Source organism: Cydia strobilella, chromosome Z, assembly GCF_947568885.1.
Source record: "Cydia strobilella chromosome Z, ilCydStro3.1, whole genome shotgun sequence".
In the NCBI taxonomy this organism is placed as follows: Eukaryota; Metazoa; Arthropoda; class Insecta; order Lepidoptera; family Tortricidae; genus Cydia; species Cydia strobilella.
The window spans coordinates 37,774,202-37,794,009 of NC_086068.1; the positions used below are offsets into that span (position 1 = coordinate 37,774,202).

General features: G+C 38.9%; 2 protein-coding genes across 3 annotated transcripts in view; one reads left to right on the plus strand and one right to left on the minus strand.

Moving 5' to 3' along the window:
• Positions 1 to 13,377, minus strand: part of LOC134754925 (uncharacterized) — a 43,820-nt gene extending 30,443 nt beyond the window's left edge. For both annotated transcript variants that reach the window (XM_063691404.1, XM_063691403.1), the window contains exons 1-2: positions 13,210 to 13,377; positions 560 to 702 (exon numbers count right to left, since the gene is read on the minus strand). In XM_063691404.1, coding sequence (XP_063547474.1) covers positions 560 to 702; positions 13,210 to 13,276 — 210 coding nt within the window. In that variant the 5' untranslated portion in view covers positions 13,277 to 13,377. The remainder of the gene's footprint in view (positions 1 to 559; positions 703 to 13,209) is intronic.
• The window catches only part of LOC134754875 (uncharacterized), a 55,478-nt gene that overhangs the window by 1,916 nt on the left and 33,754 nt on the right, over positions 1 to 19,808 (plus strand). The window lies entirely within an intron of this gene.

Sequence of the window (19,808 nt, forward strand, 5' to 3'; positions counted from 1 at the left end):
AAAATCTAAAAACAAATTACCTACGTACAAAATTTTAAATGCTCCTAACTCTTATAATAACTACAAAAAAAAAAACAAACGAAAGAATAACTATGGTCAAAAGGTATGGAGATTAATACGTTACAGATTTATTTATTTATTCTATTAAGGATCCCTACAAATTAATAATGTCCAAAACGTAGGTTTTATAAGCGCTAGCAAACTGATACGTTTGAAATTGGTGCCAACTGCCAAGCCAAACAGTTACAATACAGGTTCCTTTGTTCTTATCGAACTATACCAATGTGGCATTTGCTTGGCGGCGACTTCAAACGTATCAGTTTGCTAGCGCATATAAAACGGGATAATATTTTATTTATTCCTTTTTGAAGTCGGTTTTACTATCTTTTGAAGAAATTTTTTATTTAAGTACGTTTGAAAAGATAACAATTAATTACCAAATTGTAGTTAACCCACTTACTTTAGTTATTATCGAGCTAGAGTAAAAAGTTTAAAAAAATCTTAAAAAATGGAATTGGTCGTTATTAAATAAAAATAATCCCGAGTAAAATGTACGTACCTCGGGAATGTAGAAGGGTTCTATGGGCGGCACCTCAAACTCCGGTATGCCTTCAGCTAGTTTGGGTCGCAGCCTCTCGATGGATTTGCGAACGCACGAATTGATCGTGCTCTGATCGCGCTTGCATACTTCGATATAATCAGCTGTAATGTTAAAAAAAGTAATAGGGGTGATGACACATGTTGAATTTTATAACAAAATCTAGTTAAATAGATAGCAAATGAACAATTTATGACAATAATGTGGATATTAAAATAATATATGGAAATGATAAAAAAAATACAGACAGTTTCAAAATTTAAAGTTTTTTTTTTTAACTTTCAAAAAAGAATAAAGTAAAGATACCATTCGATTCCTTGCATTAGGTATATATAAAAAAAAAAGATTGTATGGCAACTAAATGCATAAACGCAATATTTTACCGACAAAATTGCAATTTTACTTATTTTCCATACATTCAAGATGGGCTCTCAGTGACCTTGACGTCACGTTCACTTATTGTTTTGTTAGAAGCGTTTCGCGAGTGAAGTAAGTACGACTGTCGGACTTTGACTATCATTTCTGACTTTTATATTGCTTTAATGCAATTTTTTATTTTTTATTTATTAGAGATAAATCACAAAATTTTACATGATATTTGATAAAAAGCATCGTTAAACCAGAATGGTTTGTCTCGATACTCCATTCCGCAGTACTTACATAATTAAATATACAATACAATACTTAGGGTCCCATACACGTACATTTGATCCCAAAAACAAACCTGACCGATTGAAACCATTAATAAAATTTTGTCATCAAGCCTATTGTGTAGTTTTATGAAACTACGATGCAACTCTATGATGCAAGTAAAACTTTTTTTCAGATTGTAGTCATTTAACTAAAAAAAATCGATAAATTTTTCGGTTTACGTATCGTCTTGCGCGAACTCGAAGCGAAGCGGCGCGACGCGGCTAAATCAGTCCTTTGATACCCATAGAAGTGTCCTACGTGAGCGATCTCGTTGCGAACGCGACGCGGGACGAAGCGGCGCGATATGCACCCGAACGTCAGGCGGCGCGGCGCGGAAGAAACAAACCGTTCTTACCTATGTAAGTGTCCTAGATGAGCGATCTTGACGCGATGGCGAAGCGGCGCGAAGCGGGCGTGATCAATCCGTTTGATTTTTTGACGCGAATACGGCGCGGCTAGAAATGTGACACATGTAATATACCGGATTACATTTGATTAGTCGACTCACATTTGATTTTTTATAGGTTTATAGGGAATTGTAATTTATAGGGAAAAGAAATAAAATTATTTCCATCCTAATTTGATTAACGCCATCTATGGACCGTCTTGTGAACTACGTACCCTGGTGGGTGCGTAATGTAGGTAAGCTATCTAGGGTCGATAGAGAATAGAGAGTGTCCCATAGATGGCGCTGTTAACACACACAATACAAAAATCGACTTTCTTAAATAAGAATAAGGTCGATATTTTTTAGGTTTTAGATATTTATTTCCCAAAAGATTACAAGAATAATCACTTCCTGAGAAATACATGTTTACACTTAACTTAATACAAAGGAGAGTGTAATTAATAATAATTATACAAAATAATAAATACAAAGCCAATTCCAAAACAACTAAGCATACAACAATCGAAAACTATTATATTATTTGTTAAAACTAAAGCGGGTAGATATAAGCAACGAGACATGCATGCGCTTCTGCTAAGTAGCATTATAACAGGGTCGGTTAAACAAGATTAGTATCCAGTGGTTAACCGTCGGTTACGATCGGTAAGTTAATAACATTTTTACATTTTACTTTATACAAGCATAATATATTTTCCAGCATCAAACCCGTGCACGTGTATTATAGACGGCCATCGCATTCGCGCGCAGAACGCTCACCTAGGACACTTCCATACGTATCAACGGTTTGTTTCTTCCTCGCCGCGTGGGCCGCCGCGTCGCGCCGCTTCGCTTCGCGTTCGCGAGTCATTCGCCTGCGTAAGACGCAGCCGGGTAATAAAATCGCTTTTATAATCTTAATAAAATATCCTCTTTAAAATTATCTTACAAAAGCTCGCCCAACGCCAATGTAATTTAACTAGTCAACACGGAATGGCGCTGTAATTAATTATCGCTTAGTTATTATCAATCTTATCATACGCGAGTCAAGGACTAAAGAAACCGGTATAAGTAAGCTCTCCGATTACGCATAGGTTGTTAAGGATCTCACGGTCACGTTACACTGGGGTTTTCGAAATGTCTACACACTTGCGAGCTCGGCTTGCAAGTAGCCAACCGTTGGAATTGTTTGACGGAATCATGACTCCCGTGACGTTCGAAAACAAAAAGTCGTATGTGACTGTAAACTTCCTATTATGATATGACTATTTGCCATTCACCGTAGAATTTGACAGATAGTCTGACGTGTTAAACCTTAGCGTATTTAAGGTTAATAAGGTTTACTGTTCTTATAATTTTGTATGAAATTACAAGCAAATATCAGCCTTCGTGAATTAAGTATTAGTCCGATAATGAAGCTTATTTTAAAGACTATGAACTCTTAAGTACTGGAAATAAAGAAGAATTTAACTAATGCTGTAATTCTGTAATGCTACATACAGCTGACGGACCAAAATTTTTGAGGCGATAGAATAAAAGTTTTACTTTAATACTTTTATCTACACACATATCATTAACCCTCTATCATGGAGATTATATAAAGGAGCCAAATCTCTATGTATGAAAAGTGTCCATCAAAAAACAGTAATTAGGCGGCGCCACCATACACCGAAATACTACCAAAAATAACCTACGTAATTTGGTCGGGTTATTTGTTGGTTCATGTTATACTCATGTCCCAGAGCCTCACTAGCGCCACCGGAGAGATTAGGAACTATTATTTAAAGCTGAAAGCGGTCACTTTTGCAACAATTCTGCCATAAGAGATATACCATCCATACCCTCTATGATGCCTTCAAAATCCGTAAATAATGACCAACATTAAGATAAACTGTTTTCTTAGAGCAAATTTTTTATTTGTGAAAATGTTATTATAGCTAAATAATAACATCGATTTCGATATTATTATTTTATTCAAATTTCGAACATCTCTGAAAAACAAAGAAATTTGATTTGACCTCTATTCTAATATCAGTCGAGATGACGTTTTATTCGAAATGAAATTTAATGTCAATTGCATACAAATGTGACAAATCACGCTTGTTAGTTGGTATTGAACGATATGGCAATCGACCCCCACTCTAGTTTGTCTCTGAATTTAAAAAAACTACGGATGCGTGACATGCGTGAAAAAAGTTTTCTTTACCGCCATTTGACGTGCAGTTTTTAATTAGTTTGTAGGTAAAAATAATTTGTTTTGTTGTTTTTAAAGTAACTTTAGCAAAAGTTTCGTGTAAAATGTGCGATAAAGATATTTCGGAGACGCCACCTCATATCCGCGAATTCCGCCAGAGAGCAAGTATGCCCCAATGTCGGCTGTAATATGAGGTTAGTAAATAAATATCATAGAAAGTTTATAATATGTGTGTAGATAAAGCAGTGTATGTAACTGTACATAAGTAGGCATTAAAACACTCGTGTGATTCTATTATGAAACTCACTACGTTCGTTTCATAAACCCACACTCGAGTTTTAATGCCTTTCAATATGTAGCAGTCACATAAACTACTATTATGTACTGTTGGTAACTAATAATATTATGTATGCTCCAGTCATGTAGTAAATGTTTATATATCCGTTTATCCAAAAAAAAACAGGAAAATGTGTATTTAAAGTTCTTAGTCTCCGGATGGTAGAGCAGTTAATTTTCCAGTGAAAGGTAAATAGCATAGTTTGGGACAAATTTTTAACATTATTAAAGTATTTATTGTAGTGTAATTTCCTTTATTTCTTTGGTTTGGTTATTTTATAATATGCATATAATTATCCCGGCTTCGTCTCGAGATTTAAATTTACCATGTAGTAGCTCCGCTACGCTACTTTAGCTAATTAACGTTAGAGTAAGAAAGACAAAAAACAACTTTTCCCACTCCAACTACCCTGTCCGGTAGGTTCACTCCGCCGCTAGCCTGGCCCGTCATTATCTTTCGTGCGCGCGTGTGCACTACGCACTTGGCTATAAAAATACATACTTAAATATAGTGATTTAAATAAAAATGTCGAAACGGTCACATCAAGAAACCAATGAAGACCGTTGGAGAAGAAAAATAAAGGACTATGAAGCTAAGCTGGCGACAACAAAACGAAGACGTCGCATGATCTACTCCAGTGGAAGCGATTCGAGCGATGATGAGGCGATAGATGTACAACCAGAAGGTTTATTTAAATTAGTATCTACGTAATTTAAATTTCGTCGTTATTATTGTCTCCGATCTTACACGAGATGTTAGGCAGTAGACTAAAAAATTCCCGAGTCAATACGAGATATTGACCAGTGATATTTATTTCGAGTTAATACGAGATATTAACCAATTTTTATACGTTGCGCTCGAGTTAAGTGCAACCAACCTTTATTTATACAATAATTTGGAGATGGTACCCTCTTTTATTAAAGATTGTACCAAGTGTACCCTCTTTTGTAATATTTTTTTCCTCTCAGCAGGAAAGTAGTGTTATTTCAATATATTCAATTTAAATTCGATGTTTCCAGAACATCTCAATAACGACGTCGTCCAGACGGTGCTGTACACGGATGAAAATAATGTGGTTGAAGAACCTGGCACCGAGTTGGCTACACAAGTAGAGGAAATTAATGATCCATCATCATCATCAGCCGGCCAGGTACCCAATGTAGACCCTGATTTGCTTCTTGCACTTGGGGATTCCGTCACGGATACCCCTCAGTGGGGAGACGATATTCTGCAAGATATATCTCAGCGATGGGAGCCCATACTTAAAACGGGTCTTGCAAAGGAAATCAAGGAAGACCTTTTAAAGAAATATCTGTTTCCTAAAAACGTTCCCCTGTCAAAGCCTCCAGTGCTAAACCCAGAAGTGTCTGCCATGCTAACCGAAACGTGCCGGAGCAGAGATGCCCGCGTTTCCGCGCGAAAAGCTATGTCCGGCAAACTAACAAAGTCTATGAAGGGCTCGGAGGTTGTTAAAATACTCAACGACGCCGGCAAGCTTCTCGCCGACTCTCACTTCTTAGAGACAGACACACGGCGGTCACTAATTATGCCGTTATTAGATAAATCATATGTCACTCTGTTCAAAGAACGGCCACGCGACAGTTTCCTATTCGGGGAGAACTTGGGAGAGTTCATCAAGTCGTCAAGAGGCATAAAGAAGACAGGAGAGCTGATCGCGCCTACGGCACCATCTACTTCATCCAGTAATTTAAACTGGACGGGCCCGCCGCGCCAGCAACGCGTCAACCGACCGCCAGTACAACGCGGCGGCGGGCAGCGAGCACAGCGGGCGGCCCCGCCGCCGCCACCGCCGCGGCCGCGCCGAGCGCCGGCCCCTCCCCCGCGCGCCCCGCGCCGAGCACCGCCCGCATCCAGCCGACGGCCGGCGCCGCGGTCGAGATCCCCGTACCGGCGTGCGACGTAGAGGTACAGGCAGGTAGACTGAGATTCTTTTTTAATGCTTGGCGTACTATTACTTCCGATAGTAACGTCCTAGATACTATCTCGGGCTACAAAATTCCCTTTATTGAAATACCACATCAAGATCCCGCTTTGTACCCTAAACAATCGTTTAGTAGTAGCGAATCCTCGGCTATTGGAAAAGAAATATCACATTTGCTAGAAATTCAAGCAATTAGACGTTGTGAGCCGGTTAATGGTCAATTTATATCAAGTATTTTTCTAGTGCCAAAAAGTAATGGAGATATGAGATTTATTTCAAATCTTAAAAAGTTTAATAAATTTGTACTCGCAGAGCATTTTAAGATGGAAGACTCGAGAACGGCCGTAAAGCTTATGACGTCTAATTGTTTTATGATTAATTTGGACCTTACGGAAGCATATTTTTTGGTACCGATTGATGTTGAACATCGTAAATATTTACGCTTTTCGTTTAATCATAGAGTAACTTATACTAGAGCGGTACTGTCATAGTAAATTTTGTAACCCCAGTAAATTCACTGCCATCTGTCGACACACTTTAAAACTAAAAATAAATATTTATAAAAATACGATAAAATGTATTTAAATATGGATAAATGAATTTTTTATTTGCATTAATTATTTTTATATGATTTTGACCCATGTTCTTTCACTGGTATGCGTTAAAATTATAAATAACAAACGAAACAGTCAACGCCCTCTATACGAGTGTAGGCCAAAACTAGTGGAGCCATCTGATCGAGAATCAAATTTTCGTGATTTTCGAGGCACGTTTTTTCCTTAGACTGTATCCTTAGACTGTTTTCGTTTAATGGTATTTTGTATGAATTTTGTGCTCTCGCTTTTGGGCTCTGTTCGGCGCCGTATTCACTAAAATTATGAAACCTGTAATGACTTATTTGCGATCGAGGGGTTATAAATCCGTATCCTATCTAGACGACACTCTATGTATCGGAGATACATACGAGGAGTGCATAGAGAATGCAACAGAAACGATTAAGCTATTTACCAAATTAGGATTTATTATTAACTACAAAAAGTGTGTTTTGATTCCGAGTCAAACTTGTCAATTTCTTGGTTTCATTTTAAACTCACGAAATGTGACATTAGAACTGCGTTTAAAAAAAAGACAGACTATTATAGAGCTTACAAGAAAATTGAAAAAAATAGATAAGATACGGATTCGAGATTTTGCTCGGTACACAGGTACACTAACAGCAGCGTGCCCAGCAGTTTGATATGGCTGGGTATATACGAAATCTTTAGAAAGAGCTAAGTATTTAGCCCTCTTAGAATTCGATAATTATGATCGAGTCATGGAAGTTCCAAGGTTTTTATGTGAGGATCTAAACTGGTGGGAAAATAATATCCTTAATATTTACAACCCTATTCGTACATTTAATTATGTTTTAGAAATATTCACGCATGCTTCCACAACTGGCTGGGTAGCCGCTTGTGGAGAGGAGAAAATTGGGGGTTTCTGGACATCTACAGAAAGAGAACAACACATAAATTACTTGGAACTTTTAGCGGCTTACTTAGGCTTGAAATCGTTTGCAAAAGAATGTAATCATTGTGAAATCTTATTACGTATCGACAACACCACTGCCATTTCTTATATTAATAGAATGGGCGGTGTCCAATTCCCGCATTTGAACAGAATCACACGTAATATATGGGAGTGGTGTGAACAGCATCAAATCTTTATTTATGCCTCCTATATAAAGTCTACACGTAATATTGATGCTGATTCAGAATCTAGGAAGGTTAATATTGATACAGAATGGGAACTGTCTTCTCAAGCCTTCGACAAAATAGTTAAATTATTTGGCCAGCCGGAAATAGATCTTTTTGCTACCAGAGTTAACGCAAAATGCCATAAATATATTTCATGGAAGAGGGACCCGTATGCCTTTAATGTAGATGCTTTCACAGTTAACTGGAATAGGTATTTCTTCTATGCGTTCCCACCGTTTTCTCTTATACTAAAAACGTTGCAAAAAATTATAACCGATAAGGCCACCGGCATACTTGTCTTTCCTAACTGGCCATCTCAGGCGTGGTATCCGTTATTAATATCGCTTTCAGTTAGCGAAATTATTATACTTCCGCCAAGTAAGCATCTGCTTTCATCTGTTTTCAGGCAAATTCATCCCCTACACCACCAGCTTTCCCTGGCTGTGACTATATTGTCAGGCAAGCGTTCCTGAGAAGACAAGTTCCTCATTCAGCCGTACAAGTGATGGTATTGTCCTTATCAAAAAATACCTTATCGCAATATTCGTCCAGCTTAAAATTCTGGTGGCAATATGGACAAATTAATGAAATTAATGATATTTTTGATGTAAAAATCAATAACTTATTAGATTTTCTTAATCGTTGCCTACAAGATGGTGCATCTTATAGTACGTTAAATAACCATCGTTCGGCTATTTCGGTAATTTCAGTTAATTTTATTAGTCAAGATGATTGTCTTAAAAGATTCTTCAGAGGAGTTTTTAGATTAAAACCTTCCTTCCCAAGATACACTGTTACATGGGATCCTATGATTGTATTAAATTATTTTTCAAATTTATTCCCTAACGAAACCTTGCCGATTGAACATATTACTAAAAAACTTGTTATTTTGTTAGCTTTAGCAACTGGTCAGAGAACGCAAACATTATCATTGATTCGTTTAAACAATATTCAAAGATTTAATAATAGAATTATTATTAAGATCACCGACATAGTCAAAACGTCTGCCGTTGGAAGATCTCAACCTATAATTGATTTGCCATTTTTTGATGAAAAATGTAGTATTTGTGCAGCGAAAACACTTCTAGCCTATATTAATGTTACTCAAAATAATCGGCCTACAAATGAAACAAAACTTATACTAACTTATAAGAGACCTTACCATGCCGCATCGTCCCAAACAATCGGACGGTGGATAAAGCAGGCTATGGAAGAGAGCGGAGTCGATGTCGATATGTTCCGCCCACATAGCACGCGTCACTCGGCCACGTCGGCAGCTAGCCTTGCTGGTGTTTCAGTAGATATAATTCGAAAAACTGCTGGCTGGTCGGGCGAGTCCGCAGTGTTTGTGAATTTTTACAATAGGCCGATCATAAATCATAATAATTTTACCGAATCGGTATTCAGAGAGATAATTATATGATGTGTTTATTATGTAATAGTTATAAGGATAATTATATTTTTGTTTCCATTTACAATAAACAAATACCTGTTTTATGATTGATATATTTGTTTTGCTTATCATCGACAACATTGATAACCTCCAAACATCTACATGGTAAATTTAAATCTCGAGACGAAGCCGGGATAATTTGATGATTTTTTTTTGAATGGCACAAACAGTCATTACAGAAAAGTGACATTGAAAAGTATTACATATAATATTGACAATACAGTGCCGAAAACGTAATAAGTTTCTTCTTTCGGCCCGTTCAGTATTCTCAAAATTCTAAAATGTGCTTTAGTCCGCCCTTCCCTTATCGGTAAGCCTTACTTGGTTCGTTTATTATCTTTTTTTTTTTGTTTTCTATTGAGCATTTCCTTGCTTCTTTTTGTCCAGATTTGACCTTTTTTTACCGCTGGTGCTTAAGACCTCGTTTATCTTTCCCGGTCTATGATAGCCTGACTATGTAATTTGATGACTCGATGTGAGGGATCAAGGCCTGTGGCTAGGTGCAGTTTCTGTCCTATCCCAGCCGTCACGTCTTGGACCGCGTGACGCGTTGGTTGGCTTCGTGTCATCTTGTAATCTATTAGGTTAGTCTTTAGAGGTAATGTTAATAATGATTGCTTGGTTTTGTTTTTTTATTTTGGAATTTGTTTAGGGTTCTCTTGTTGTTGTTGTTGCTTGTTTTGTTGTTTGTTTGTTTCTTTGTTTGGTAGAGAGATGCTGTAGCATGACGCTACATCTGTCGTCATTCTTGGAAGCTACTTGCTTGTCTGTCATGTCTAGTTTGCTTGTTCGTTTAGTCGTGTCGTACAGTGTGAATTGATTCACGCAAGTACGGTTAGATGGAGCTTATATGGCGGTTGCCGAAGAAATTAGCCTTTTTGTGTTAAAGAGAGCTGGCAGTTATAGATTTAAGAGAATGTTCGCGCTAATTTTGAATGAGAAATTTTGAGATGTTCGGGATTGTGAAAGACGTCAGATCGATCGAGAGACTTAGAGAGAAAAGTCGGAACAGTGCAATTATCTTGTTCATTTTTTTACTCCCTGGAATTGTGTGACTGAATCTGGGACTGCAGAGCGTTGTATTTTGTGTGCTCGCGATTTTTAAGTCGCGGAGTCAATATTTTTATGTGATTTGGGTGATATCCAAAGTGATTACGAACGATTTTCATCTGCAAAGACATATGTGCTCATAGACCAGTTAGTTGCTGGAAAAGGTTTTGTGAAGCGTATCTGAAGGAGTGCGTTTGAGCCTTCCGTTGGGAGGGCTCAGGTCTCCGGAAGGCGATGCTAAGGAGAGCGTTTTAAGCCTTCCGTTGGGAGGGCCCCGGAGGGAGCTCGTGAGTGCCGATCTTGTGGGATGATCGGCAACCGTCATCAAAGGACTCGAGCCCGTGGTCCGCGCGGTTCGGTCAGGTAGAAGGTAGAACTGAGGGTCTGGCGAGCTGCGGCTTGACGTGCTCTATTCGAACCCTAGTTTTTCAAGCTTCAAGATTATTTTTTATTTTAGTTTATTATAATGTTATAAATCCGATTCCTTTTTTGTAACCAGTTAATTATTTGCCATAGTAATTTTCTTCTAGTTTTGCCAACCTTTGTTAAGTATCTGTAATCCGCATTTGTAAAACTTTCTCAAAATTCAAATAGTCTCATTTGACGGGCGTTATAAGTATTCGGTTTTGAATTTAGATTTTCATCATCCATTGAATCAGCCATCATCTTCCATACCGCTCACATCTCATTAATCCATTTTTTCCTTCACAGCTAAATTTTCAGCCGAGTTCCTGTCTTATACCTTTTCCTTTTCCCTTTATGCGGAAGACAGACACCCACAACCATCCGTTAAATTATTCTGTTGAAAAAGTGTTTTTATAAATTTTGGAGAAAATTGTCGTCATTTTATACACCGTGTTAAATGTGATCCTAATTACCGAACCGAACCGAACCAAAATATTTTTGTATAAGTGCTAAATTACACGTGTAACGCAGAAGAAGTTGTTTTACTGCACTAGATAGCCTATTGTTATACATATATTTCACTGGAAGGTTAATACCTTCCAGTCAAATCTGCTACTCTGCGTAAATCAAAACGATTTGTTACTGTATGAGAAACACAATGAATGCACCTAATTACGTTTATTAATTTCAAAATAATAAAATAATTTAAAGCGCCAAAACCTATTGGGACCTGTTTTTTCAGTGTAGGTACCTATTATATTTAGCAATTTGATTTCATTACTACTTTGTAATAAGTATCTAATTAAAGTTTTGTCCAGGAAACTTAAGTATATAAAAGATTAAAAGGTCAACTAGGACAGGTAGGCATTAATTGTGGTTTCGTTACTTTTACTCGTATACACATACTCGTGATATATGTTCCAATTTGCAAACAAGTCATATAAATCAAGAGCTATACGACTTTTAGCCATATAAGTTTTTTATAGTGGTTTTCAGTAAACCTGTTTGACAAATAAACGTTATAAATCTGACAGTTAAGTCGTCCTACCAAATAGTCTAATTATTATGTTAAATAAACGTTTTTGCGACCTAATTATACAACGATCTTGTAATGGTTTAAAAAAACGTTTACTATACAGTTACAAAATCGTAAAAACGTTTTAGTCTAATAAAGGTTTTTGAAAAGACAGAACAGTTATATTACCGTCATTATTACAATGTCTATACAACTTTATTATTGTATAAATGATTTCATATAACCCTAATTTGACACTTATATAGTGGTATTGAGGATAACTTTAATATGACAAAAAAATATCAGTGTGACTGTTATCTACCTTTTATTCAACAGTTGGTTATATTAACGTTAAACAATAACTTTGAAAAACCTTTAGTTCTTGTCGAACCTGTTATATTTCTTTTATTAAACTATATGTTTTTAAAAAGATTTTAAGTTAAGGTTATAAAACATCAGTCGTAATTTCGTGAGCATCAACATTGGTTAAGAATGTGCCCCAGAAAACTTGAATGGTTCCGTAATGCAACAAGTATTTCACATTTTCTTTCTTCGTTATAAAAAAGTTAGTTGGTTGGTTGGTTAAGCAACGGCTTAGATGAGTTGAATACCCGCATCCAATGCATCTTTCTGATAATTTAAAATGAGTCACCTGCCAAGGCCACCGAGCTTGAGATTTGTTTAGACCATTTTCGTGTTCTAAAAAAAAACAAATCATTTAGAGCACATTTAAGAGATGTTACAATAAAAAAATGGAAGATAATACACTACGATTGTTATGTCCAGTGGTTTTTCCTAGTTTTTAGGGAACCCTAAAACATTCGCAATGACGCACATTTGTAGTCATTAAAAAAACATTAACTTAAGTTAGTTATATTATAGTCGTGTAAGTATAAATCCATGACTTCTACCAAAATGGCTAATCTTAACGATAAAAAAACATTAAGAATTATTGTTATAAATTGTTAATATTTCAAATATACGAAGAGCGCGATAGTAAAAAACTAAATATCATCATAAACTTTACCGATAATGTGACCTTCCCATACAAATTCAGCCTACGCGAAGTATGCAAACGTTCAATACGTTTTATAATTTGCGCCACTTTCGCCTTTTTAACCGTTTTACCTTACGTTTATATGACCAACCAAATTAGACTAGATGTTGCATGTAAAACGTTGACTCAACTTCTATATGACTATATTTTGCTAGTTGGGGTACCTATCTAAATATAAATATATGTGTTTTGTTCTTTTGGGCGAAGTTGAACGGCCTGTATGGCGGTATACTTAAAAAAATTACAATTGTACTTATTAATGAACGATTAATAATTATTGACCTGCGGTATGTGCACATTACGGTTGCATATAGCTAGAGTACTGGACTCACACAATCACTTACGTAAATCCTTCGGGAAAACACTGCTAACGACTTGCAAGAAAATTATTACCGAGAGAGACTTAGTCATTCTGCCAGAACCGAGCTAATCACAAGTTGCGAGGCCATAAGACAATACAATAGGCAAGAGGCAGCCAACGACGGTGCTCACGCCACTAAGAGCTAGGGCCGACCTTGCCGAGTTATATACTGTGCTGTACAGGAATCTAACTGCTACGTCATTGCTAGACATCGAGATCATTCATTGAAATTAAATACATACCTATAAATATAATAATATCACTTAACGTTTGGGGTCCGCCATAATAGAACCGTTTACACCAAACATGTTTAAGATTTCGTATTAAATCTCCGACTGATACCGGTACGAGGTTAATGATCATATGACATGACGAGTGAAATACCCATCATGCATTATATCTTTGAATTCAAAGATCACTTCATAAACACATGCACAACTACATAACTACGTATGGGTGGAGCGTGGATATGCGTGCCGGACTGCCGACTGCCGGTCATTCTGTAAGATTAAATTATGATCATTATGATCGGCACTTACAAACATGACCTTTTCCTTTTCTTTGTTTTTGTGTAGTACCTACTTATATCCCCCATGGGATGCTTTTTTGCATTTAATAGTAGGAGGTAACATGTTCATAGAACTCGATTGTCACCGTTTGCCTATACCCGCTTATGGTGTGGGGTGTAGGGCACTTTATGCTACAGGTACATGGGGTTTACAAAACCAAGAAATTAATCTAGGAAAGGAAAGGAGTTTAAAACGCTTAAAACTTTGTTTGAACAATTGTTAAGTAGTTGTTCGTAATTACGACGAAACCGACGTTATCCACAGTTTATTTTGATTAGGCATTTTGAATGATATACCAAAGACAAGGGTTGACGAGTGACAAAACTGCAAAAAGGCAATAAACTTAATTTTTACCTCAGCGACTCGAACAAGGGTGTTTTGATGCTTAAAAACAGTGAGCAAAATTCGATTTTGCTCCACAAGACCAAAGTTTATTTGCACTTCGTGCCTTAGTCCCTCGCCACGCTCAAAATAATATAAATATATAAATAAATAAACAATAAACAACAATAAGTAATAAATATATTAAATTCCTTGAGCGTAGCTCATGATTTTATTATAGGATCTTTCGCTTCCTCGGGATTGAAAATTAGTATCCGTAGCAAAAACTAACTGCATGCTCTCGTGTTGCACAAATAACCAGAGATGGGCCGGATATTCGGTAATTATTATTATTCTGCCTAAATTCAAACTGCTCTCCGTATTTATATTTGGTTTTATTAATTAGATATAATTTTAAGTGACATTTTATCATTATTTTAAATATTTTTGACATATAAATCACATTATAAAAATAAACGGCAAGAAAAACCGGCCAAGTGCGAGCCGGACTCGCCACCAAGTTAGTTATAGCGGCAACAGAAATACATCATCTGTGAAAATTTCAACTATCTAGCTATCACGGTTCATGAGATACAGCCTGGTGACAGACAGACAGACGGACCGACGGACAGACGGACAGACGGACAGTGGAGCTTAGTAATAGGGTCCCGTTTTTATATACCCTTTGGATACGGAACCCTAATAAATGGCACCAGTAAAGAACAAAGTGACTACAGATACGGCGGCGGTTAACAGGTTGGTGGACACAATATCTAATCTCACAAAATAAATTACGGGCATGAGAGACAAACTAGATCTGTGTAATACCATAATAATGGAGCAGCAAAAACTACTCGTCAGCCAAAGCGAGAGTATCCAGACAATCTTGAGGGTCATCACAGGCACTAATACGCATCCAACATTGACACAATTACTCCTAGCATCACAAGAAACACAGCATCTGTCACTCAATGAATCTGGGCCCGAGGGAATTATCTTTATGTCCGACCAGCAGGACGATACCAGTGAAGGTTCCATTTTTCTGTTTTTCGATTATATCTCGGAAACTATGCGTCTTATCGACATGGCAACTTTCACAAAATGAAAGGATTAAATTTGTTACAAGTTTTTCGATATCTTGTATAGTTGTATTGTATTGTAGTTCGGGCGATTTTCCGCAACTCGACGACTGGCGCCTATTTTGCGTGACATGGGGGTGGGCTAGTCCTGCCAGCCCAGCTCCTCGAGGAAACCTATCAAACCTTTGATGTTGAGTAGGACCTCGGGGAGGTCTCTCGGGGATCCGAGATGTTTTGCCCTGTATGGGGCCACTCCGCTGCACTCCAGCACCACGTGAGAGGCTGTTTCTTCTGTCTCCATGCATCCTCTGCATAGGGGACTGTCTGTGACACCTGTTATAAAAAGATGTTTGTTAAATAGTCCATGACCTGTTATGACACTGGTTACCATGCTCAGTCGGGTCTTTCCTAATTGAAGGAGCACCCTTGTGAGCTTTCCGTTGATGCCAGGCATGGCTTGTTTGGCCTGTCTGCATCCAGTCTGGTTTAGCCAATGTTCTGTGTGTAGTTTCCCTGTACGTGCCAGCAGCATTGAGCGTACCTTGCTAAACGGTATCGGGAGGATCGGTTCTGGGCCAATCGCTCCCGCACTCGATCCTTGCCTGGCAAGCTCGTCCGCAGCATCGTTACCCCGGGATCCGCTGTGTCCTTTGATCCATTGTAGGGTTATCTTATTGTTATGACATACCTCCATTAGTCGTTCGTGGCATTCGTGTATAAGTTTGGATGTGACTATATGGCTTTTTAGAGCCATCAAGACTGCTCTACTGTCGGAGAGTATGCGGATGGAGGATCCTACTACCTTCTTTGCAGTGATGGCAGCCGCCGCGTTTATGATGCCCATGCACTCAGCCTGGAATACCCGCTGTGGGGAATGGAGACCAGTAACAACAGAGGTAAGACACTTGTTGAATATCTTGTGACTACTAATCTAAACATTTTAAATGTAGGTGCCGAACCAACATTCGTAAACAAACGATGCAGGACGATTATTGACCTGACTCTGGCTTCGGAGGAGGTCAGTGAACTAGTCATGGGATGGCACGTCTCCCAGGAGGCCTCTTGCTCAGACCATAGATGGATTCGCTTCAATCTACTAGCATCTAGTGACACACCAACCGCCCGAAGGAATCCCAGGAAAACGGACCGAGCCACTTTCAGGAAGATCCTAGGTGAAAGCCTCGACCTGCTTCCTCCGAGGGACGACTTCCGGGAACCGACTGAAATAGAACAGCAGGTAAACATCTTAACCGATGCCCTCGTAGACAGCTACGACAGGGCGTGTCCCTTAAAACCACCGGCAAGGACTGCCATAACGGGACACAAGTGGTTGGGTCCAGAACTGGAGAGACTCCGACGGAAAACCAGGAGACTCTTCAACAGGGCCATGAACACAACGGCCGAGGTAGACTGGGACAACTACTATGAAGCCAAGGCCAATTACAAAAAAAGACTGCGGTACTGGAGATCCTTATCATGGAGGAACTTCTGCAGCAGCATCGAAACACTAGACCACGCCAACCGTGTAAGGAAAACATTAGCGTACAAGACCACATCACAATTGGGCTCACTCCGGAAACCCGATGGCACGTACACATCTTCCCCTGCAGAGACACAACGCCTTCTCCTGGAAACTCACTTTCCAGGATGCGTAAGTCTCGCCGATGAAGATCAGCAGGATGAGGTATACAGTACAGCAGACAACAACTGGCAAATGGCGCACAGAGTCGTCACCGCTGAGAAACTCAGGTGGGCTATAAACAGTTTCCATCCCTTCAAGGCGGCTGGTCCGGATGGGATCTTCCCTGCTCTCTTACAGTGGGGTCTAGAGCTCATCCAGGAAACCCTGACCAACATCATGGCAGCATGCCTAGCCTGGGGGTACGTGCCCAGGAGATGGAGGGATGTGAACGTGATATTCATACCAAAACCAGGTAAGAATGACTACACGGCGGCTAAATCCTTCAGGCCCATCAGTCTCACATCATTCCTGCTGAAAACACTGGAAAAACTGTGCGACAGGGATTCGAGGGATCGAACGCTAAAGAACACACCGATGCACAACAACCAGCACGCGTACAGCTCAGGTAAATCCACAGAATCGGCACTACACATGGTCGTCAGCCGCATTGAGAGAGCCATCCATGCGAAAGAACTGTGCCTTGGCACCTTCATTGACATAGAGGGCGCTTTCGACAAGACCCACTTTACCAGCATAGGGAATGCCTTGGATAGCTACGGCGCGGAACCCGGACTAACAAAGTGTATTATGAACATGCTAAACAAAAGAAGTATAAGGTATGCAGGTGAACCGCAGGCCGTGGCGGCGGTGCGAGGATGCCCTCAAGGGGGAGTCCTGTCACCTCTGCTGTGGAACCTAGTAGTCAACAACCTTATTACCAAACTGAACGAGGAACACTTCTACACAATAGGCTACGCTGATGATCTGGCAATATTAATATCAGGTAAATTTGCCAGTACAGTCTGCGATCTCACCCAGGCTACTCTTCGGATTGTAGAACGCTGGTGTAGAGAATTCGACCTATCAGTCAACCCCACTAAAACAGAAATGGTAATGTTCACCAATAAAAGAGCGCTTGGCAACTTTACCAGACCAACACTTTTCCAAACCGAGCTACAGCTGACCGATGAAGTTAAGTACTTAGGGCTAACTCTCGACAGTAAACTCAACTGGAACAATCACATCAACAAACGACAAGGCGGGAGTTGTCTTCTGGCAATGCAGAAGGATGATTGGTAAGAGGTGGGGACTCAACCCAAAAATTACTCTCTGGCTCTATAAGACAATAATCCGCCCCTTACTCTGTTACGGTGCTCTGGTTTGGTGGCCAAGAACAAACCTAGGCAACGTACGAGACAAGCTACAAAGACTCCAAAGGCTCGCATGCGCGGCCACCACTGGCTGTACGAGGTCCACACCGACTGCAGCCATGGAGGTCATGTTAAGCCTTCCACCGCTGCACCTACACATACAACAAGAGGCCAGTCTCTCAGCGGTAAGGCTGCGAGCCCTTAATATATGGTCCAACATCATAGGAGCTCTTCACACAACTTGCCTGGATAAGGTATATGACGAATTTCCAGTGCTCAATTCGGGCACGGATCGGATTCATAAACAAGCTATCTTCGACAAAAGGTACAAAATACAGTTATACGAGGACGACAATTACGAAGGACTCAATCCTCGGGAGCTCAGAATCTTTACTGATGGGTCCAAAACAGACAGCGGATCGGGCTCTGGAACCTTCTCAGAAGACCTGAACATGTCAATCACCACTCCGCTAGGAGCCCATAACTCTTGTATAGTTTTTGAGATATCCGCTCTTGAAAGTTTATTGAGGGCTCTCAATTTTATCTTGATATCTACATCAATAAAGCTGCTAGGCCGTGTTTGGTATCGTTTTCGTATCACATTAACACCATTCCGAAATAAAAACAAAACTAAAAAAAAAATTTAACTCCTCACGCTTAAACCGCTGAACCGATTTCGTTGAAACTTGATATAGTTTGATTCCCGGGACAGGACCTAAGATGTAAAAAAATTTTGGTCTTATTTAAAAAAAGCCGCACTGCCTTATGGGAATATAGTTCAGATCCGGAAACCACTTTCAACTTTTAGCATGTTGTTGGGCATGGTACTGGGTCTCTAAAACTGCCGGGAGACAGCGGCGCCGGCCATCTACTTCAGCGGAATGACGTCATCAAAATGACTCCCGCCTCGTTGCGAATATTGCATATTGCACCCCAACTATGCATTGCACATACACGTATGGGGTATTAAATAAAAGCCAATTAAATGTTCTATATTTTATTTATACACTATGTACCAAAATATACAAAAGTTTAAGAGAAATTCAAAAAGAAATCGAAATGATGTAAAAAAATATTCGATTATTCGGGGTTTACAACCAAACCACAAGTCGGACGTTAAAGTAATGTACTATAACATTAAAGATGACGTCTAAAAACCTCACACTGATACCAAAAAAATCAAAATCTGACCAAAAATTAAGAAATTATTCATCAAAATGTAGGTATTTGCTAGAACAAATGCTTTAAAGTTTAAAAAATACAAATTTTTCATTTTCAGGTTAATCCACTTATACTTCTAGTATGTTTTTAGCAATATGACCTGAATTCTTAAACTGCCGGGAGACTATCTCTATTGTCCCTGACTGACAAATAATAACGTCATACAGATAATCACGGCCGAAATTCGCAAAATGTAAATTATAGCTATACCATGAGACACACATACACGTGTGCTACATGTAATGAAAGGTTTTTAAATGTATTATGATTCATCTATACATTGTTTGCAAAAAGAATATGGTTTAAGAGCTTTAAACAAAGAAATAGGGTATTTAGGGTTCTCAAGGGTCGGCAATGCTTAAGTGGCTCCTGTGATGTTGCTTACGTCCATGGGCGACGATGACTGCTTCCCATCAGGCGGCTCGTACATTATTACAAAAAACAGTTATTCTGGTTTAGGTTACCGCTAAAATTTTAGATTTCCATCAAAAACTAAGAAAGTTTAGCAAAAAGAACTAAAGCGCGCCAACAATTCTACCTACAACGGGCTGTAGGTACCT